Raw genomic sequence first — 25,521 nt, forward strand, 5'->3', positions numbered from 1 at the left:
GTTGATGCCAGCTAAAACATGCAAATATTTAACACAAATAATATTAAAGTAGCCAAGACATAGCCAAATATTGTAATGCCACATCACTAGCGGACATTTGAAATTTGCCGACTAGAATGGCCGGTTAACCGATGCTCTACTGTAAATGTAATTTTGCAGCTTATGTGCAAAGCACTGGAGTCATTTGAGTTACCATATGTTTGTAAGCTTCTATTTAAGAATTCTGTTAGTCAGTATGGTCATTAAGTTTATGACAATGGGAAAAGCGAAGGACTTGACAAAGTTTCAAAAACGGCTGATTGTGGGTACCCGTCTCGCTGGAGCCACGATATCAAGAACTGTAGAGCCGACTGGTTTTTCCAAAGGCGAGTGTGGCGACAGCTTTGGCGATAAACCTCAAAGTCGCCACAAGGGGGAACCCCTGACCTGACCTATGACATCACACACATTCTTGTTGGATTTTGACCTCTCCAGACGTGTGTAGTAACACCTCGTGTATTAACCTGTACAGTCGCACCATAATTCATATATAGAATAAATGATAATCTTTTATTGTATGTGGCCCTGTTTGTAATGAGTAATTTCACACGAACTGGCGCCCACAGCGAGACATCCCAAGTGTTCAATTGGTGGAAAAAAACCTGCAGTCGATGTCTAAAAGAAGTAACCGTGGCTTCAAAACAGTTAATCAGGAATGCAACTAATGTCGTGTGAAAACGCTAGTGTGGAAAAAAAAGGACTTCCTCTGTGCAGCAATTGACGGAAGAATTTAATGAATCCTGTCCCTGACCCATATCTACCTGAACCATGTGCAGGGAACTGAAAAGAATCAGTATGAAGTCGCAGGCCTATACAAAAATCACTGATTTCTGCAAAGAACTGGAAAGTTTGTCTACAGTGGTGCCAAGAGTGTCATGATTGGTCATCTGAGGACTTGAAAAAGTAATGTAGTCAGATGAATCATGGTACACCTTATTCTGTACCGATGGTAGCCAGAGGGTCTGGGGAGAGCCCCATGAAGCAACGGATCCTGCTTGCCTCATTAACACGACTCAAAGTTCTGGTGGGTGTGTTATGGTATGGGACAGGTTCTGTTGAGATGGAACTGGTCCGCTGATATTCCTGGAAGATTGGGTGACTTCCAACGAGTACCCGAACATTGTTGCCAATCAAGTTCATCCTGCATGAGGTGGCTCTTTCTTTGATGACAATGCTGCTGTCCATTGTGCAAGATTTGTTCAGGAGTGGTTCAGTGAGCATAAGACGACTTTTGCCACCCACCCTGGTCACCACAGATCCCAGATCTTAACCCCAATGAGAACATATGGGACATGTTACAACAACAGATTGGCCAGCAAAGTCCACTTCTGTCAAATCTAAACAAACTAAAGGAAAGTCCTGTGAATGCCTGGTGTACATTGGACTTAGAAGCGCTTCATCAGCTTGTAAAATCCGTACCGAATTGAGTAAATGATGTTGTTTGAGTTAAAGGTGATCCAATAAAATACTAAACTGCTGTTTCTAATTCATTGGCCAGTGAGTGTATATCAATAATGAAATCTAGGTTTTGCTTCATCCTCTTCTATATTCCCTTTCCCAAAGCTCTTATTAGTAGCACTGAATGGACATGTGGAAAGCAAATGAGTCATCCACATTTGAGTCTTTCCCTAAATCAGGCATGGCCAACATATGGCCTGCGGGCCGGGCCCGGCCCGTCTAATGAATTTATGTGGCCTGCGATCAATCTTTCAATATTAGCTACTGAAGTCCAAATAGCTTGATGAAAAATTTTGATGACTAAAAAAAAAAAATGATCAACAACTCACTGTGCATTTAGAGTTAACCCTCCATTACAAATCTCGTCATAAGTACAGTGTACAATGTTGATAAAAAGCATGATAATGTGAAAAATGTATCTGTAATCTCTATGTACGATTTAGTCTCTATGGGGTGACACCACATTGAGATCTCGCACCACCTCAAAATCTTCCTAGGGTAGCCTCTTGTTCGGTCCGGGGGCAAAAACTGTTGGCCACCCCTGCCCTAAATTGTGCTTTTTTCATACAAGTTTCACTTCCCTATGATCTTTGAATTAGAAAAATTTGGCTGTACTGATGTCTTGTCTCATTTTGGTGATTTTTTTCCCCCCCTTGGTCAGATAACTAGTAACATTTCTCATTGTCTTATGATTAAAATGTAGCAGCATGGTATGATTTTCAGCTTAAAAACTTGCATCATAGTTTTTACAATAAAGAGAAGAGATCAAACTACAGGAGGACAGCTTTTGCATAAAAGCATTGAACCTCCAGACTAAATAATATCTCGCTGAAAGTATTAAGGCAATCACAATTACAACAAAAGAAAAAAAAATTTATTAGAATAAAAAACACATTCTTATTTTGTAATAATAAAAAGATATAATTTTAATAGCTACTGTCTTATGCATATGTAAGAAGAAAAATTATTGCACCTCATCTAATAGCTTAACAGAGAGAATATTTTGACACAATTAAGTGATGCTTAAGTGGTCAGTATTTTCTGGTTCCACTAATTGTATGAATACATAAAACTAATTAATTTCATTTCTGAAGAAAACTAATGTTGATTTTAATTTTTGACAGAAAATAAGTTTAGATCTATTTTTATATACAGTGTGCTAAAAGTCAATTTTAATTTCTCCTGAACAAATCAAGCTAAACAAGATCAATTTTTTTTTCATGAACTGAAGCTCTATTTATTATTACTTAATTCGTACACTTATACTTCATTTGGCAAGATCTGAAATAAATATGGAAAAACACAAATTTTCTTTGTCACCAGAAATTTCTGCATGTGATTATCTGCAAAATTTATATTATATGAACTCTGAAATTTTCAAGGCTTGTAATGTTGCATCTGAATACTTCATTTTTCCTTTATATTAAGAAAACCATTGAAGAATGTTATTCAATACTAATTCTTAAAAGGTTCTTGTAAAAGATGTCACCTACATCTTTTCTAAGCAAATGATGAAACCAAATGGCACTTTGGCATAAGTGAGTTGTTCAGGAGATATTGGGAATTAAAATGCTGACTTTTAGCTGGGACATTCTGTACAATTAAATATTAAGTCAGTAATATATGACATATATTGTAAATTACAATAATATTTGATACAGTATATAAATAAAACCCAATAATGTAAAATTTATATAAATATTATTTTTCACATAATGCAAAATTTCATCAAATTCAAAACAAACACTTTAAAGATTCATTATAACTTTTTCATTAAATTTTGTTTAATCTTATCAAGATTCTTATGAAAATTAATTCTAAAAATTTAAACATTAATGTAAAAATAAAGTTTACATATTGAAAGGTAGGTAATCCATTAAACTAATAATAATTTCATTCTTAAGTAAGAAAGATTCCTGAATGTCAAATAACAGCTTCAATAATAATAAAACTAGTTAAAATATTTAAAAAATCATTTTATATATAAATATTATTAATTTACTTAATTCAGTGTCAATTAAAATTTGTTCATTAAAGTTTAATTTCAATAATCTAGAATTTCTAAGACTTCATATAATTAGAATATTGGAACATATAATATAGTGTAAATTCAAAGTTACAAACAAGTGATAAAAATCCTATAAAATAACAACTTGTGTAACATCTGATGGATTAGAACATTAAACATTTTAAAAAAGTTTCTAATAATATGAATTTGATACGATGATGATTTGTTAAGTAAGCTATTGTAATAACAAAGCTACCATCATGAATTAATTGAAAGATCTTTGGCCATTCTTACTAATGACATTATACGATAATGCCTTTCTTGAGATAAATGCTTGAAACAATAGAAGTAACATTTTCTTTAGACTTAGGAGTCATTGTATTATTTTCATTACTGTGAAAAAAGGTATAAATTTGAGAGAACTGTAATAATTCCTATAATAGTATTCTTGTATCTCTAAAATTAAATAAATGTTATATTTACAGTTGTTGTAGCAATTGAATAGGAATGTTTTAAATTTTAAACCTTAGAAAATGTTTTTTGGATGTTTTAAATGTTTTTAATACCTTCTAAATATCACTTTTGGTAGCTGTTATTACGATCTACGTATGTATGTCTCTCTAATCCGAAATTAAGTTCAATAGACTATCATTACAGCTTTCAGGTTAGACACTTTTAAAATGTTGAAAAAACCACATAGCATCAATAAAACCATCAATTATCAATCCTGCATCCCTGAAATTATAATAAAAGAACATCTACATAATGTGTCTAAAAACAAAATATATATATATATAAGAACTACTAATATAAATCGTAAAATTGAATTAAAAGAATTAGAGAATAAGTTCATTTTGAATAATTACCCCAGTTACAAATTAAAAATGTGGCACAACCAGTATTATAAAAACAGATTTAATATCAAAAATAAAAAAGATAAAAATTATAAAGCTTTTCCTTATATCAATGATGATTATAATAATTGTAGTAAGATTTTAAAAAAAGAAAATATTGTTTTGGCCCTATCTTTGACCAATAAAATTTCACGTAATATTTACAATAATAATAATAAATATAAAATGAATGTTAATAAATTAAAAAAATCAGGAGTTGTATATAAAATTAATTGTAATTGCCAAAACCAAAAAATTATATAGGTTAAACTAGTAGAACGTTAGAATCAAGAATTAAAGAACACGAAACAGCAATTAGATTAAAATACAATAATTCTCCGTGGTTCAACCATATAAAAAATAGTAATTGTCAAATAGATTGAATTATTTTTGTTATTTCTTTCAGAAAAAAATATGTATAAATGTAAATTTAAGGAACATATTGAGATTATAAAATTTAAAGATGATAATTTAATCACTATATCAAATGGTATGCGAACAGATCAACAGTGATACAATACAATCACTTTTTTCCATCACCTATTATAATGTATTTATCATACAGTGTTGTGTCAGAAAATAATTGGAAATATATTGTGAAATTATCTAGGTATCCTCTTAAAAATGTTTTTAATATTACTATATTGCATATAATTAACCTGTAAAACGATTATAATTACAGTTACTGCAATGTTATATTGTAGAAAATACACATTCTTTAAAAGTTGTACTTATATAAGATTTTATGAGCACATACAATACATACTCACTTTTATATTTTTCTATTATATTGTTATTTTATTGGAATATGTGATGTTATGGAGTAAAAAATTATAAAATTATTAATATATAAGGTTTTGCATATAGATGTTTGGAAAATGTATTTGTGGTGTTTTTAATGGATGTATTAAAGAATCTTTCCAATGTTACCCATTATACACCGTGGTTTTAGAAGACAGAACCATATGTATCATGTAAGTGTGACAATTTTTAAGTATGATAGTTTTATGTCAGTAAATATGATCTACACACAAGGAATTTTGTCATGTTACTAATTGTGGTTTTTTTTTATAATTTGTAGTATTGCACTGAAGTGGGACTTAACATTTATATAAGTCCAAAATTCATATGTGGAAACAATAAAAGAAGTGTCTAACCTGAAAGCTGTAATGATAGTCTACGGAACTTAATTTCGGATTAAAGAGACATACATACATACATACATACATAGTTTCTAATACCATTTAAAAACATTTAAATTGGAATATTTTTTTATCTTTGTTGGCATCTCCATTCATTCTAAGTGGTTGTATCCATACTTTTTAAACATTAAATTTTGTAAAAGAGAGTGTGTTAAATCTGAAAGAAGTTATATATTAATTTATTTCTGAACCGTATTCTTATCTAGTGCATTTTTTGCTTTTTATAAATCATTAAGTATTCTTTGTAGATAGTAGCTAAAAGAGAGAACACAATATTTCAATTATAAAAAATAATAATAAATGTCTAACAACAATCACTAATGTTTGTTTTTAGAAGTGGAAACAATGTTTAACTAACTTTAACATCAGAAGTTGTGCAGTTCTATCAAAAAGTACAAAAAACAATAGAGATAGTAGGAGAAGTGATAACAGACTGAAATAATCAAATGCTTAAATCTGTGAAAAATATTAAAGAAGAATAAACAATACAAATCATTGGAAAGGCACAATAATCATCATCAAATTAAATAAAATTAATTTTCTGTATATAATCTACAAAAGTTATTAGAACACAGTTTATATCTGCTTTAATTAATTAAAACAGACTTTAAAATGCAGATTATGCGCTGAAAATTATAGTATCAGAAACCTATAAAAGCAATATACATACTATTATTGTGTTGTAATTTTTCAAATGTAATGTATTACTTTAAACATTACTGCTATATTAACTGTAATTTTGGTTTTTTATCACTTGTTTGTCTCTTATAAAATATAGATTCAAACAATTAAGCTTCAATGTCCAATTTCTAATTACATGACAAATCCTGTCTTATCAGAACAGTTTCAAACACCAGTAAGTTTTATTTTCATTACTTTTTTAAAATATTTAACAAACTTATTGCTAACAAATTGCAATTATTTTGTTTCTGCTGTAAGCAATTTTATAATTGTTAAAAATAAAAAAAATATTTAAACACAAACTGAAAAGAATAAAATAAGAGAGTTAAATTATAACAAAATATTAAAATTAACATATAAATTAAATTGGCAATTGTAGGTAAATTAATTAAATCTACCTGCCAAGAATATTATGTGAATGCATCCTTGATTTTGTCTTTAACATATGAAATAATCTCCAAAAAAAAGAAAGCTTCATATTATTGAAAATGAGGTAATTTTATATTTTCATTATGTATCTGGACAATAATAACGATTTTCTGCTGTAGAAGAAGAAAAATAAACATTTATAACAAAATAAAACTTTGTATAACAATAAAATAAAAATAAATTTAATATTTTATGGTGTTTGGTTATTAATTAATATTTTATTTTATAATAATAATGATAATAAAAATAAAGGATTAGACCTCACACACACTACAAATACCCAAACAACTAGGAAAAACCTTATATTATCACAATACTTCCACAAGCAGAATCAACACTTTCAGACACATTAATTTATTCTGATGCAGTCACTGTAGTTACATACCTTTTTAAAGTACAGTACAATCATAAACATAACACAGGCAAATCATAAGCCTGAGTGGCACAGATGATAAGAAACACAAATAATATTAAATACCAATTAGGCAGGCTGAATAATATAGTAAAATCAATGTAATACCAAATTTCACGAAGAGGTTATGACAATATTCAGGAAAATTAAAAACACACACAATACACACAGACAGGAATACAATGGCACTCAAACAAAAACATCCAAGTCACAAAGACTGAAAAAATATAAAAATGTATGCTGTAAAAAAGAAATTATTCATAAACAATGAGACTTTTCTACAGATTACTACATACCAAACCCACCATCTCACATTCATGATTATTGTGTACATTATATATTTTTAGAAAACATGTTGCAGCACTGAAAAACACCACACTTCAAATTTTATGATATATATATATTTGGTTTGTTTTGATATATACATGATGAGGCATTTTCCAGGGGATTTATTATATCCACTCTGGCTTTGTCTGACTTTGAACCCATTGTCTAATAGATTAAACAACACTAAATATGAAGATACTATTGTGTTTGATGTAATCTCATGTCTCACAATGTATTGTATCATCTCATGTACTGTAGATGGGCAACATAAAATTATGCATTTACACAAGCACATTAAATCACCTATTAGAAATTATACACACTTATTCAACTAATATAAAAATGCAGTTTGGCCTAGATAAATGCAAAACACTTCACTTAAAAAAATAATCCATAAGATAATGATTTCCTACAGAAATGAAGACATCATTAAATGAAGAAAATGTTTATAAATACTTACAATTCTAGCAGGCCAAATTCACAGAATACACACAAATAAAACAGACTAACAGAAGAATACAACAGATTGAACTCAATGCTTAAAAACACGGTTGATTGCTTTAAATGCGTTTCTGATTTCAACACATCACCTTAGCACTAACATTCATTTGGAGTTATACACTGAACACAAACAGAACGAGAACAATTCCAAATAACAAAAACAGCATTAACAGAACAAACACCACTCTTAAGTTCTCTGTAGAAAGGCTAACTCTTCCTTATAAAGAGGGAGGACAAAATATTTTAAATATGCACTACAAGCAAATACAGACACTACAAGAGTTCTCTGTAGAAAATAAGAAACATCACAATTACACAAAGCTGTAGCTCTTGCAGACCAAAAAATACACCATTAAACACCTGCACAACACTAACCTGGATCTAATGCAGCATACAAAAATGCACAGACACCACTAGACAGTCTTGGGCTCAGAAAGAGCTCCATGGTAGGTATTAGCAATTTCAACCAGGATCATGTTGGCAGAATTGTGTCAAACCATTGGCTGACTCGACTTTTTGGAGAGACAGAAAGGTTCATGATTGCCATACAAGACTAGGTCAAAAAAACTATAGAAAGCACATTTTAAAAGCTAACACTCACAGATGATACTTATAGTAAATGACATATTATACACGTAACTGACTACTAACATTACCATAACAAAATACCAAGTGTAATACATCAAAAGCTTGCAAACACACAGCAACCATACTTTATAGATACACCTCAAATGGTCATAGAAAATAATACACACAAATTATACTATATTGAGCCATAATCACAAACAAAAGAATCCATCACATTCGTTGACAAACAAAATCATATATGTTGTAGACATAACTGTTCAAAATACCCACAACAATGCAACATACTAAAAAAGTTAGCAAATACTCTGAACTCACCTGAAATAAAGTCTGTAGAGAATGGTACTTATGCCCAAAGTCTTTTCTTGCACATCAAGCTACATATACTAGACAAAACTCTAGAAATATTAGGACTTCACAACAGCACATACATCACATTAGAGAAAGTAGCCATACTTAACATTTGCAACATAATTAGGAATTCTTAGACACAGATATGAATACACAAAGAGCACACAACCACAAAAAGAGGTGTCCTGTAGGTATGCCTTTATTGTGGTCCAGACAGCACTGAGCAATGGTATTAACTGAGTAGTCTGTAATCCACACACACCATAATATAATATTTATCATCAAATTTATACTTACTCTTCGAGCCTTGCTCTGGTATGCTAATGCTTTCTTTGTATCTTGCTTGGCAGTTTCAATATAATCTCTAGCATGTTCACAATGGTATTCAATCCTATCAATCATTTCTCCCTATATTTAAATGAAACATTAATTAAGATTATTACAGAAAATATGTATGTAGAATGCATTTCATATATATGAAATGAATTCTACATATAAGGATACATTAAAAGCAAAATCAATCAAAACAAATTATTTTAATTTTGAATGAATGCAATGCCATAAACCTTTCCTACAAAGTAGTTAAAGTAGTTCCCAAAATAACTTAAAATCTGAAACATGTACAGTACACATGAAATAGTATTGAAAGTGATTACAATCTGACCTACAGAGAGAGAGGGGGGAAAACAAACACTTGAGATCATATATCTATAGTATATTTTTATCTGACATTCTTGACATCAGATATGTTTTTGAGTTTGGAATTTTTCAGATTTCACAATGGTTGTCACAATGGAGCTTAATGAAAGTATTTCATAGCTAATCAATACTAGATAGGAAATATTATTCATTGCACTGTTATTTTAAGTTAGATAAAGATAAACCACAAAATTACTAGCACACTTTATTTTGTAAATAAAAAATCCATTTAAATTTCAAAGATAAACAGGTTCAAATTAAGCTAAGTATCTGTTGTGCTATATGTCTTCCATAAGGGAATCTGCAGGTCTTTCGCATCTTCATTCCTCAAAGTTATAAAATCACAAAAAACTATAAACAATATATCAGTAAGCAGTAGAGAACTATTTTCAAACTGCAGAGCATTTCTGCAGTCATCTATCTGCCCTTCATTACTCTTATAAGAGTATAAAAAGCTCAAGGGCTGGACACACTAATTAATTGTATACAAACTTCTGGTCTGAACAAGAAGTCACGTGATTTCAGTTCAAGATTTTTCAAGAATGGAGTTAGATAACTAGCATGATTTGATTGTTAACAAGAGAAGTATGATGTACAGGGGCAAAATATCACTAAAACGCAGACCAAATATGGAAAGCTTAGGAGCCAAAGACCCTGTTTATCATACATAATTTCTGGTTCAGACTGGAAGTTTATATGATTTTTTAAATTAAAAGATGAATAAAAATTGCAGTCTGACATTGTGACAATGTAATAATTGCTTGTTAGAAATGGATTGACTAAAACATTGAGATTTATTTCACATCAAATGTGAGTTTTCTTTTGTGAATGCCTCCTTGAAAAAGTTTCCCGTTTTCAGAATTTCAATAAGAGATTGTGTACCTGTATTATCAGCTTGATTGTGTGCATTAAGATATTTAAAATAATTTCAATTATTTTCCAATAATGATTTGTATATCTTCTTTTAAATAAAATTCTATATTATTTAAAGATAGAGAATCTATTTAGCATTGAATTTAAAAGTACAGATTACTTTTTACCTTACTTGTACTTTAACTCCCTAGTAACTATAAGAATACATTTTTAATATATTGTCATATGTTAATCAATTAAATTGTGGATAAATGAGGAATGAAACTCTAACCAGTGGTTCTCAGTGTTCCACAAACTTGCCTTGAGTGTTCCTTGAAAAAAGATTGGAATAAATTTGCAATAAAAATTTTAAAATGTACACCACCACATTCCTTTATTCATAGACAATTGCACTTTTCTATTTCATTCAATACAATAAAGTTTATTAGTTTATTGTTTCTTCACTTTATAAGAACAGCAAAGATGGTACTGCTTGTTGGTTTTTGAATATATTGATACTAATGGTCTGTGTAATGACAAATATCAGAATGGCATTCTGTGGCCTTAGAAAGGTTAAGAATACTGCTCTAAACTGACCCAATTCATTCACGATAAACACTAAGCTTAGAGAGTTGAGCTTGGATCTCTCAAAGTAGTAAATGTGTTATTTATCTAATTACTATCTTATTTATCAATTATCTAACACATTAATTTATAAAAATATTTTGTAATATCAAATCATTAAAGAAGATAGTCTGAAGATAATTTTTGAAAAATTCAATAAAAGAACTTAGAGGTTAGTTTATAATTTTATAGACAACATAAGCGAAACTGAAAATATTCCAACAGTATAGATTTCTGATTGTTTTATAATTTCACATAGTAAAATCAACCATTGAAACAAAAAATTTAAATTCATGAACAGAAGTCTTTATAATCCAATAAATAATTTATTTTATTATGATTTTATTGGAAAAATTAAAAATTTTTACTTATGCACTATAACAATGCTGTTAATTAATAGCACAGTTGTAGCCCATTAATAATCTGGTGTTTAGATCTTTCATTACTTGAATGCTGGGCAATGGTTTATGTTTGCATTAATTTTACATAAAACATTTCCACGTATAACTTAATAATAATTTACCTGACTCTCCACTAACATTGCCATATCCATAAACATGTCGTGCAGTTCACGAATACTACTTTCCAATTTTATGATATCTTCATGACGAGCTTCAATGTCTGCCAGTGTCTGCTTGGCCTGTTGTGTCTCCATGATGATCTATTTTATAAATAAAGTTATAAATATTGTAAAAAATTATTGTAAATTTTAATCATCCATATTCTAGTAATTGTTTTAATTACTGTTATGTGACATTTACTAAAAATAATTAGTTTTTATCTTGAAAAACAATTGATAATTATTTACCGAAGCACTTGCAATATATTGATTTTTATATCATTAATAAGAAATTTACTAAGTTAATTTGTAAATAGCAAATTTATTAAACTATTGAATATTTGCCATATTATTTGAATTAATAAAAATTCAAATTTAAAAGACACATTCAGAACTTACAGAAAAATGAAAAATAATAATTTTTCTTTTTAATCTATAAAATAATGTAAAAACTCTTAAAACTTTCTATAAAGTTTCAAATATAATAGTTATTTTTATATCATTAGTGTTGTTCAAGTTAAAAAATTAAATAACTTGATGTTTATCATTTATTAAAAATGTCTTTGAATTAAATAACTTACACCCTGTGTGAAGATAGCTGGATTTCCACTTTCCAACATGTCTTCTAGTTCATCATCAGTAGTTACCTTTCCAGCTAAATAAGTAAAATTACCTATTAGTTTAAATTATCTCTAAAAATAAAAACACATTTATTACAATTTAGGTTTTTACAATTAAACAAGTATTAGATGTGTGACAATTACATTTAATTATAAATAATAAAAGAAAGTGAACAGAATCTCTTAGGCTCTATTTCTATTATTTTTAATTAAAAGTAAAAAAAATCAAAATTACATCCCAAGAAATCCAACAGAATTTGGTTTGTTAAATTATATTTGGACCATAATAAACAATACATAAACTGAACTTCATCCCTGATTATTTTATTCTTTAACTCTCTCATCTTTTTTTAAAATGTTTTAGAAACTAACTTCAAGTTATTGTCTTTATATAATTCATACTGTATTTGTCTATTTAACTTTTTGTTTTCTTTCTCCCTTCTAATTTTGATAACATTTTTATTATATATATGTTTGGATTGTATTTTTGTTTTCTCCACTATGGACGGACACTTCTCAATAATGGAATTTGTTGTATTAGAGTTCTAACAAATGAACTAAGCTGAGCCACAGCTCAGAATTTTGAGTCAGCTCGGTTCTAGTCCAAATTTACAGTTCATTTCAGCTGGAGTTGAATTTATTCACATTACATTTACATGTTCTATGGTTCTTGCCTTTTTATTTCAATTGCTACTTTTGCTTCTACTTTGCAGTATCAACTGTGGCTGCAAGCCATATAATATTATATATATTAATATAAGTTCAGTATATTAGCCCTTTGTTCTCTTTCCTTCTAGAACTTTCCTCCCTAACTCCTTTCCCTTGGATGAGATTACCAGTTCCAGGAACTAATGTGAACAAAGGGGAGAGTAAGACCCTGAGGCTTAAGGGACGCGAGGCACATCATTCTTTTTGGAAACCTGGAAGTAGGCAGATGTGAATTTGAGCACTCAGAGTCGGCGTTAACCGCAATCGGAGAACATCGATTATTCTGAGGAAAGAATCCTGTCTTATCGTGGTGATGACAGGGTAGTACAGAATTAGAGATTGCAAGGAGAAAGTAATAGGAGAATTTGATATAGGAAAAAGGAATTTATCAACCCTTGTGAAAGAACTCACGTGGCATCTCACCCATCGAACATACAGAACCAAACCTGGGTATTTTTATCTTTGCTAAATCTTACTCTTTACCTCCAAATGAACTTATCCTTATTCTAATTTTAGTTGTACTTTAGTTTATAAGATTGGTTTTAAGACTCGTACCCAAGTCGTTGCGAGTAACATATGTCGGTTTGGAGTAGTTAAAATAGTGATTGTACTGTAACATTTGGTGCATTTCTGTATGGCAACACGACATTGAAATCCTTATTAAAAACTAGTATATGTACGCGAAATAAACTACTTGTGAAATTACCCGATCTTCTTTATCTAGTAACACGGTTTCTTTATTTGACCATGAATCCCAAGTACTAATCATCACACAACACAGTATAACTTTTTTAATAAGATTTTGCTTTCTCAGAACATATTTAACTACAATGGTTTTCATCATTTATGTCCTCAAGTAGGTCCTCAAATATTGTTCCAATATTTACTAATATATAGCAAAAACGTATGACTAAAATCTTATTTAATTTGTATAACTGAAAATGAGAATTAAAAAAAAAACTCATTTTAGGTTTATCATATACTGCTTATTTTGTACAGCTCACAAATAAAATTTCTCTTTTTTGTAAGCATTTCAGGATTTTTAGTATTTAAGGAAGCACAGCATTTCAAAATTGGTTGATTTATGACTTACAATTTCATAGATTGCAATTTTTTCTTCTCCAACTTTTTTCCTCTGTAGATTTTAGATATCATCCTAGCAGATGTCACATTTATGTGAAAAATTTCCATAATGTGTAAGTAAGAACACTTTTTGATATTCCTAACATTAATCAACGTACTCCTATTTATAATATTTAAAATAAAGATTAAAAAAATGATAAAAACAACAAAATTTTTGACTACAACAAATGATTTTCCTATATATTTTTACAGTTTTGATTGGGAACTAATGAATCAACAAAATAATATATACACTATCCATAATTGTGAAAAGCAGTAATTATTATATTAACGGTAATGAAGTTAATTTAACATTTAAACAAAACATTTTCTTTGTGTAATTAAATAAGAATATAATATATTTTGGGAATACTTTTAAATCCAATTACATAATAATCTAATTACACACAACAGATATATTTCCAAAAAAACCTTTGTAAAAATATACTGCCAAATGAAAAGTAGATTGATTCCAGACCTTAAGCAACTTGTTGGATTTTTTATTGGTTTTAACTTTCCTGGCAACAATTAAAACTGTGTGGGGCACCATCTGTTACGATATTTTATTTAAATACTTTTTACATTTTCAATTATTATAAATGGAAAAAGCTTAATTTTTAGGGTAGAGATGAGCTTTATAAAAAAATGTAAATGCTAATAATGAGTAATATCATCATTAACTCCAACACTACTCGAGATAAAACACGTGATCCCCTTTATCTCCCCACCCCTTGACCTTTAACCATCAAAATTTAATAGCATCAATCACATAATACACAAATCTCCCTGGGAAGAAAGTTAGGATTATACATAATAGGTCAGTTCCAACAGTATCAAATAATTGACTGTATGTGTGTAATTTTTTTATAATAAAAATACATAAAATTGAAAAGTGCACTATTTTGAACAATAAAACAAACATATTGTAAAAAATTAAATTGTGTGTCAATTGTCTAACTGACACACATCCAATCATTGTAAGGCATAATTTATTTTTGAATAATGTAGGAATTTTGGTCATGATGCTCAAATTCATTTCATCTAATTAAATTTTATTCTTGTCTTTAATCACAAAACATCAATAGAAACCTGGCAAGCAGAAATTCTGAGTCTGGATATAGTAAATCTATATTTAATATTTCTATCACTAATCTGCCTTATTTCATGCAAAAGAGAAAGACAAGATAAACATATCTTTCTGATGTACTTTCAAGGCTGATTCTCTCATCTGAGAATATATCTAATTTCTTACATATTCTGCAAAATGTTATCAGAAACTGGAGAAATTCATCCTTTATACTCTTGATATTGACATTTGCTCTAAATTCCATTAAACATACATTTTCCAGGCATTTTGGTAAATATACAAGTAACTGAACAAAGGGATGATTCACTGAACAGAGGAACAAACAAATGTAGAAATGGACAATCTGATTCTTCTTGTAAATAGAATCCTAAGATTCTTTTCAGCTGGATGAATTGGTTCTTTGGTAATTCAAAATAAACAGTTTTCGAAATTCCAAATTCTTGGTTCTCTTACAAACTGCAGTAACAAGTCATTACTTATTTCTGCTCATGAAAGGAATAGATGTATTTTTTATATGTACCTTACCTTAATTTATTTTTAAAAATACTTTAATCACCTTATGAATAATATACTTAATAATCATCCTCCTTTTTAATACAAAAGAAGGATTGTCCTTTAGGAAGGACAGTCCTTCTTTTGTAAGTTCTGTCCTCCCTCAAAAAGTGTCCTCTTACATGTCCTCCTTTTCGATATATTTGAAGACTAATCTGTAAATCTCCATATTAAATTGATGCCAAGCCGATGTGATGTAATGTGTTTGTATTTGACATGACTATTCATCATGGCTCGGTACGGTGCGGCGAGATGCGATTACGAGACGCACGCGCTCCACACACAAGTGGCTTGTTTACTTCTTACTGAAACACGACACAGCACATACACATGCAGTAGAGATTATTATAGTGTATTATTGTTGCAATGAATAAAATGTTTTTTCCTTCAATTTATTTCTGTTCTCCTTTTCATTGTAAGAAAGTTGGTCACCTTATTATTCATTACTGGAAAAGAAATCATTGTTATGTCTTTAAAGTGTGCTTAAAATATAAGTAATTTGAATATGAATAACAACCTCCTAATAAAAAATAATTGTATATAATTTCCTTAAAACCTAGAATTTCTTTTCTAGTATTTTTGAATAACAAACTTTGTGTAATTGCATAGTTTAAGTGAAAAATTGATAAATACAGTATGTATATAAGGTCTTGAAAACACTTTTTTAATAAGATGAACACAATTTTTGTTTTATAAAAATAAATTTTTCCACTAAATATATTAAAAATTAAAATCAATCAAAACATTCATGATTGCAATATTTCTACATGTAACTCATATCACCAATAAATTGTTTACAATAGGAATGTATTCTGGCCATTTTTTGGATTTATTCAAATGAATGACTAGTAAACCACTGAAGTCGTGACTATAAGCTATTCTATTATCTGGTTTTTGATTAGTTAGAAGAGAATGATTTTCATAAAGAAATATTTTTTCATAATTGTTTTTGAGTTGATAATAGAAAATTAAGCACTTTTAAGGACTTTTTGCCAATTTTTAAGAAAAATAAGTATTTTTATGCATCACAAAAAACATTAAGCACATTCTAAAGATTTGTAAGGATCATAGGAACCTTGCTGTAGCTTTATTATTAAATGTCATACAAACCATTCTGTATTGAAAGAAATTGGAATAAGTTTTTTCTGACTGCTTCAATCATGGGATAAAACACTGATTGTCACTACTCATGTTCAAGTAAGTTGTAGAAAATAGCCAAATCTTAAAAGTTTACTTGAGTATGTGTAACAACCTTAAATGAAAATTCTAGGAATTGATTTTAAAGAAAGCAATTTTATAGAAAGGAAGTATGAATACTTTTTCTTAGAATTAAAATCAATTGGAGATTTTTAAACAGGCAAATTTATTGAAATGTGTTGGATAAAAATAAATCATGTACCGGGTGTATAAGCTTAAATCCGCTGTTTGCTAATAGATGGCGTAAGCGAGCGTATTAAGTTACCATGCCAACGCCATATTGTTTTTTTAATGATTTTGACATCTGTCAACATTAATCAGTGCACATCATCAGATATTTCATACAACAACATATATTTTTTTTTGTAATCATGTCTACTTTTGTGCCAGAAAAAGAGCATCTGCGGCAAGCTTTGCTTTTCTGCTTTAATTTGAAGAAATCGACTGCCAAAGCAATCGAATGCTTGTGGAGGCTTATGGAGACAGAGCTTTATCGGAAACCACATGCAGAGATTGATTTCGTCAGTTCAAAGATGGAAATTTTTACCTGAGCGACAAGAAGCGTGAAAATCAGCCCAGGAAGGTTGAGGACCATCAACTGCAGGCTCTTTCGGATGAGGACGATATCCAATCGCAAAAAATGTTTGCCGAGCAATTGGGTGTTACTCAACCAGCCATTTCCATGCGTCTACTTGCCATGGGAAAGATTCAGAAGATCGGAAAATGGGTGCCGCATGAATTGAATGATAGGCAGATGGAGCAACGCCAAAACACATGCGAAATCTTGCTCGCCAGACAAAAAAGAAAGTTGTTTCTGCATCGGATTGTAACTGGCGATGAGAAATGGATATATTTTGAGAATCCTAAACGCAAGAAATTGTGGGTTGATCCAGGCAAACCATCAACATCTTTCCCAAGACAAAATTGCTTTGGACGGAAGACAATGCTGTGCGTTTAGTGGGATCAGCAGGGTATTGTCTACTATGAGCTGTTGAAACCTGGTGAAACTGTCAATGCTCACTGCTACCACCAACAACTGATCAAATTGCACTGTGCTCTGCGTGAAAAAAGGCCGGATTATCAGTAAAGACACGACAAGCTGATTTTCCTCCACGACAATGCACCATCGCATGTGTCAACATTGGTCCGAAACTACTTGGAGACACTCAACTGGGAGGTGCTACCCCATCCTGCTTATTCACCAGACCTGGCCCCTTCCGACTATCACCTCTTTTCATTGATGGGCCACGCGCTTGCTGAGTGGCACTTTGATTCTTACGAAGACGTCCGAAAATGGCTTGATGAGTGGTTTGCCTCGAAAGAGAAGAAATTTTTTTGGCATGGTATCCACACATTGTCCGAGAGATGGAACAAATGTGTCACTAGTGAGGGAAAGTACTTTGAATAAATTTGTTTTTGCTTTCTAAGAAAAAAACGTGTGTTTTTCTGACTAAAAAACAGTGGATTTAAGCTTATGCACCTATGTATACAGAGAATTAAACTTTTTCTTCAAAGATTTGTTAAATGAAGTTCACATTTAAAAAAAATCCATGTTAAAACAATTGGGTGTATACTTTTATGCAGTAAAAAAGAGGAATTTTTATTTACAAAAGACCATCTGATCTTTTTAGTTTCGTTAAAAAATTTCACAGAGGAAATATGCCAACAACTGGAGAACAAAGGATCAGAAAACAAAGAGTAGATTTATTAAGAATTTAAATAATTTTTTACTGAAGGTACCATATTAGAATTTAAATAGGAAAAAAACAAAAATAATAATATAAATGATGTAACAAAAGCAGAAAATATTCTAAGATGGGAAGGAAGTAGGCAGTTAAGAGAGAAAATGAAAAAACATATATAATATAACAGGAGCATAAGATCCTGATTATTGGTAATAAAACAAATATCACGTTGAAGACAAAATATGTAAATAAATTATGAAATTTTTAAAATTAACTTTCTAGTAAAATTTCTTTTTTTAAAACTTAATATTGCATCTAAAAAATATTATTAAATAAATGTTTTTTTACTAAGTATAATACTTTTAGAATATATAAACATGTTTATATTTGTGATAAAAACTTATTTCTTTCATATTGAGAATCTATACTTACATCTTAATTCCATGTGTTAATCAAGAATAAAATTAAATTAAATAACAGTAATTTTGAATAAATCTGAAGTTTGTTCTGTAAGCGCAACACAGCGCAACAGTGATCACTTGGCACAATTCACCTCTTTATTTCAATTTTCGTTGATACATGTTTACACACACGTTTCGGTGTGTTGAGGTGAACTGTGCCAAGTGATTGTTGCTGCGCTTACAGAACAAATATAACAAATACGACATGGTTTCAAAACATGGAAGAAATATGAAGTTGTTTGAAGACAATAATTTTAATAAAAAATTTTATTTCTAAATTTTGTAAAAAAACATTTTGAAATAGTTCATAAATAGAAAAGTATTTGCATTTCTTTTTAATGACAAAATCAAGTGTATATATTAATATCAAAACATTTATTTTTAACCAATGAAATTACCAAATAACACACATTTATTTAAATATGTAAATTATATCATTATCTAGTAACAAAACCAATTTCTTTCTACCCTAAATGCTAAATTAAAAAAAATTCAATATCACTTTTCAATCATAACATTATCAAAGCAATATTAATTTATTTTATATTCCCCAGAAAGAAGAGAAAAAATAATAATGAACTCTTTAATTTTAATCATTTATACTAGACCAGGGGTCAGAATTAGCGGCTCGCAAGCCGCAGGCGGCTCTTTGCATAGACGTTTGCGGCTCTTCGGACATAAACTCCAATTTCATTTCACCTCATTTCACCGCAGCCTTATAACTTAAGAGTTTATGAGATAGAGCCGCCGAACAAACTTCGACTTGTTCTCCTTCCGCATATGACCACACTCGTGTTGATCAATATGAGTTGCATAAGAGTGGTAGCATTTGAAGCATATCTATATATATAACCCATTGAACGCATGTCTGTCCATCCGTGTAACGTTATGCCGAAAACGGCCACTAGAGGCACCCCTGTCGTGTGTCGTATTTCGCACATTTAAATTAACATGCGGCTCTCTGGTACTTTTGTTATCCTGTTTTCATGACAATTTGGCTCTTCTCACTTGACAAACTGCTGACCCCTGTACTAGACTATTAGAATTAATTTTTGTAATTTTGCTATATAGACCATTAAAGTTGGGAAAAAACAGTTGTAACATTAAAAATATATTCATCTTACATTATCATTATTTTATAACTAGCTACAAAAAATAATTTCTTCTAACAAGCAATAGAAATAAGCTCCTTTGGGGAATTATTTAGAATTTATAATATATACTTTTATCAAGTAGATTCACATACAGAAATTTTTATAAAGTGTTGATTGGATTGGTATCATTATTTCAATTGTTACTTGAATAAATGTGGTAATGGAATTTATATTAAAGTTTCATTCTGCACTTACATGGAATTGAAATTTTTCATTTGTGCTAAATCAACTGACTTTTCATCTATCTTTTTATTAACAAGAACTTGCTCTTTACAGCTCCAATTGCTGCTCTTATATAAAATAATTAGTCTTGCAGGATAGCAAATAAATAATATTGGAATCTCAAAATGAAATAGTAAATTTAACTTCTTAACTTTTTATTAAGCTAGTTTCCATATTTTGTGATTAAATTCAAAATGTAAATTACTATAAGAACTATTTCCATTTGTGATAATTATTTAATTAATTTACTTCACCCTACAATCCAAATAACTGCCAACTTTTAATTTGATTTTCTTTTTTGTAATTTTGATAAAATATTAAAACATGTAGAAAGTAAATAGCTGTTTTTGTTTCAGAAATGCATCTAAAATAAAATATTCGATACTGTAGCAAATTGGCATTACTTTTAAATGTCCACTTTACATCATAAATCTTAATCACTAAAACTATTACTGTAATAAAATCCAATCTTTTACATTAAAACTTGGTACAAGAGTAACTAATACTATAAAGATGGATTAAATTATTAAAAAATAAAGTTTTACAGTATATAAAGATTAAGTCCTTCCCCTTGATGACAAAAAAATTTTATTTATCCAAACTTCTAAAACATTGTTTTAGAAACATTTATGATGGCAAATATGGTTTATCAGACATCTGCAAAACAAGTACATGTTAATAAAAAGGTACTTATAAATTATCAAATATTTAAAATTTTTGAATTATCCCCTTTTAGGTTTTTCTTCTCCTCTACCGGATAAGGCTGAGAGTCAGACTTTATGATGATGTGAACCACTTTGCTTTTTGCACTGATGGCTCGTGGCATCACAAAATATGACTATTGGATTCAACAAACTTTCTCATATTACTTCTCACAAGATTTAAATATACAATACTAATTTTTAAATAAGTTATTGACAGTAATTAAAACATTATAAATAATCAAAATTTATCATCAAAAACATAAAATTTACATACTGATTTCCAACTGTCTTTGAATACGAGCTTTGCATCTCTCTCTGTAATCTGTTTGTGTTTTATTGTAATCAGTCATTACTTCCACAAATTTTTGAGATAACATTGAGTGCTGTTAAAAATTGTAAACATTATAAATAAATCAATGTTTATATTAACGGTAATGAAGTTAATTTAACATTTAAACAAAACATTTTCTTTGTGTAATTAAATAAGAATATAATATATTTTGGGAATACTTTTAAATCCAATTACATAATAATCTAATTACACACAACAGATATATTTCCAAAAAAACCTTTGTAAAAATATACTGCCAAATGAAAAGTAGATTGATTCCAGACCTTAAGCAACTTGTTGGATTTTTTATTGGTTTTAACTTTCCTGGCAACAATTAAAACTGTGTGGGGCACCATCTGTTACGATATTTTATTTAAATACTTTTTACATTTTCAATTATTATAAATGGAAAAAGCTTAATTTTTAGGGTAGAGATGAGCTTTATAAAAAAATGTAAATGCTAATAATGAGTAATATCATCATTAACTCCAACACTACTCGAGATAAAACACGTGATCCCCTTTATCTCCCCACCCCTTGACCTTTAACCATCAAAATTTAATAGCATCAATCACATAATACACAAATCTCCCTGGGAAGAAAGTTAGGATTATACATAATAGGTCAGTTCCAACAGTATCAAATAATTGACTGTATGTGTGTAATTTTTTTATAATAAAAATACATAAAATTGAAAAGTGCACTATTTTGAACAATAAAACAAACATATTGTAAAAAATTAAATTGTGTGTCAATTGTCTAACTGACACACATCCAATCATTGTAAGGCATAATTTATTTTTGAATAATGTAGGAATTTTGGTCATGATGCTCAAATTCATTTCATCTAATTAAATTTTATTCTTGTCTTTAATCACAAAACATCAATAGAAACCTGGCAAGCAGAAATTCTGAGTCTGGATATAGTAAATCTATATTTAATATTTCTATCACTAATCTGCCTTATTTCATGCAAAAGAGAAAGACAAGATAAACATATCTTTCTGATGTACTTTCAAGGCTGATTCTCTCATCTGAGAATATATCTAATTTCTTACATATTCTGCAAAATGTTATCAGAAACTGGAGAAATTCATCCTTTATACTCTTGATATTGACATTTGCTCTAAATTCCATTAAACATACATTTTCCAGGCATTTTGGTAAATATACAAGTAACTGAACAAAGGGATGATTCACTGAACAGAGGAACAAACAAATGTAGAAATGGACAATCTGATTCTTCTTGTAAATAGAATCCTAAGATTCTTTTCAGCTGGATGAATTGGTTCTTTGGTAATTCAAAATAAACAGTTTTCGAAATTCCAAATTCTTGGTTCTCTTACAAACTGCAGTAACAAGTCATTACTTATTTCTGCTCATGAAAGGAATAGATGTATTTTTTATATGTACCTTACCTTAATTTATTTTTAAAAATACTTTAATCACCTTATGAATAATATACTTAATAATCATCCTCCTTTTTAATACAAAAGAAGGATTGTCCTTTAGGAAGGACAGTCCTTCTTTTGTAAGTTCTGTCCTCCCTCAAAAAGTGTCCTCTTACATGTCCTCCTTTTCGATATATTTGAAGACTAATCTGTAAATCTCCATATTAAATTGATGCCAAGCCGATGTGATGTAATGTGTTTGTATTTGACATGACTATTCATCATGGCTCGGTACGGTGCGGCGAGATGCGATTACGAGACGCACGCGCTCCACACACAAGTGGCTTGTTTACTTCTTACTGAAACACGACACAGCACATACACATGCAGTAGAGATTATTATAGTGTATTATTGTTGCAATGAATAAAATGTTTTTTCCTTCAATTTATTTCTGTTCTCCTTTTCATTGTAAGAAAGTTGGTCACCTTATTATTCATTACTGGAAAAGAAATCATTGTTATGTCTTTAAAGTGTGCTTAAAATATAAGTAATTTGAATATGAATAACAACCTCCTAATAAAAAATAATTGTATATAATTTCCTTAAAACCTAGAATTTCTTTTCTAGTATTTTTGAATAACAAACTTTGTGTAATTGCATAGTTTAAGTGAAAAATTGATAAATACAGTATGTATATAAGGTCTTGAAAACACTTTTTTAATAAGATGAACACAATTTTTGTTTTATAAAAATAAATTTTTCCACTAAATATATTAAAAATTAAAATCAATCAAAACATTCATGATTGCAATATTTCTACATGTAACTCATATCACCAATAAATTGTTTACAATAGGAATGTATTCTGGCCATTTTTTGGATTTATTCAAATGAATGACTAGTAAACCACTGAAGTCGTGACTATAAGCTATTCTATTATCTGGTTTTTGATTAGTTAGAAGAGAATGATTTTCATAAAGAAATATTTTTTCATAATTGTTTTTGAGTTGATAATAGAAAATTAAGCACTTTTAAGGACTTTTNCTTTACATATTTTAAAAATAAAAAATTTTTTTCAGTTACCATTAAAATATAACCTGTCATACATTGTGTTTACTACTAAAATTTGGCTGTCATTATAAATTATCAATTCATAAATCATTACTTTATATAAGCCATTATTTTATGTGCCATAAGTCATACATCAAATCATTACTTTCAAGTCTTTAGCAAGTGGACAAGTGATCAATGAGGTTAAAATAGATATATCTTGGTCAATTTAGTTTTAGTGATTAGGTTTAAACAAATCTGAATTAGTACTAACATTTTGAAATATGACAAATGTGTTTTTGCTATTTCCAAAATGCTCCTATCGATTTCTATAGTAGAAAAAGTGATTTGATAGTATTTGATATAGCTTTTTTTATAATAAAGTAATAAGAATAACTTTTCAGTTTATTATTCAAATGAACATGTGACTGTAGTGGGAAATAACAGTGCATACTTATTTTATTGTAAATCTCTTTTGGTCACCAAAGTTTATTTTCTTATGAAATTTTAGAAAAACCAATAACAATCTTCCTAATTTTGTTTTTTGGCTTTTGTGGTAAGTATTGATTTTTTTGTAAAACAGCATGTTTTAATTCTTTCGTATTAAGTACTTTAATAGAACTGTCAGTTACATTTGCTGTGTTTTCATTACATAAACCTTTTTAAATCATGCTAAGGTTATTATTTAAATGAAAGTTTATAAGTCATATTAACTCAATAAAAATAAACTATTCATGAAAGAATTCTAATTTTCCTTATTTGAGAATCTCTAATTCTAAGTTGGGTTTCTTGATTCTGTTAATAGTTTCCAAAGTAGAAACCAAATAACATTTGATTTCTTTATTGGAAACTATCCAAAATCTGCTTGACATTTTTTTTTTCAAGCTTTGAACTTACTCAGTGCAATAACTTGTTTCTTGAAGTGTTTTGATTTGGTTAATCTCTAAAATATGAGATGCATACAATTATGATTCTTACAAATCAGACAGATTTCATGGATCATTCCATTCCAGCTTATATACAGTTTATTGTCACTTTTAATCATGTGTAGCCATAAATAACAAACTAAACTATCTTATTTATGGCTACATATATTTGGTTTGATGATCTAATTTTATACATTTCCACTCATGCAAGAAGCTATTGTTGAGGAATTACTATCACTGAAGGAGGACAATAAAAAAATTTAAGTTTGGATGTACTCAAGCATTCATTACTATATCATACATTTCACCTTATTGCTTTCCTACACTTTATAATTACACTTTTCTTATTGCTTTTGCAATATCCACCATGTTTTGATTAATCAATGGCATTTACAAATTTCCTTTAACATAAAATATACTTGCAATATAACCAACATAAACTTTTGTGACTAACAACCAATAGAAATCAACCACTTCCATTGGGATTTGTTACAATATACATGCTAAATTTTTATGTTAATTTTTATTTTTAATGTTAATATTAACACACAGTTGTGATTTTTGTGTGTGTTAAAATATTTAACCGTTAGCATGTAGATGGGAATTTTTGTATTTGTTCCAAAATTTAATCATTAGTGATTTTAAAATTAAAAATTGTTCTTTAAACATTCCAATTTTTGTATAGAACGT

The 25,521-nt window shown here is 29.1% G+C and overlaps 1 protein-coding gene across 1 annotated transcript in view; it reads right to left on the bottom strand.

Moving 5' to 3' along the window:
* Positions 1 to 6,880: 6,880 nt before the first annotated feature.
* LOC111639106 overlaps positions 6,881 to 25,521 on the bottom strand; it is a 135,643-nt gene continuing 117,002 nt past the window's right edge. The window contains exons 10-13 of the mRNA XM_023384884.1: positions 21,407 to 21,515; positions 12,202 to 12,275; positions 11,585 to 11,722; positions 6,881 to 9,294 (exon numbers count right to left, since the gene is read on the bottom strand). Coding sequence (XP_023240652.1) covers positions 9,010 to 9,294; positions 11,585 to 11,722; positions 12,202 to 12,275; positions 21,407 to 21,515 — 606 coding nt within the window. The 3' untranslated portion in view covers positions 6,881 to 9,009. The remainder of the gene's footprint in view (positions 9,295 to 11,584; positions 11,723 to 12,201; positions 12,276 to 21,406; positions 21,516 to 25,521) is intronic.

The sequence above is a fragment of the Centruroides sculpturatus genome, unplaced genomic scaffold, assembly GCF_000671375.1.
Source record: "Centruroides sculpturatus isolate CEXI.00-Female unplaced genomic scaffold, Cexi_2.0 scaffold1238, whole genome shotgun sequence".
Taxonomy (NCBI): domain Eukaryota; kingdom Metazoa; phylum Arthropoda; class Arachnida; order Scorpiones; family Buthidae; genus Centruroides; species Centruroides sculpturatus.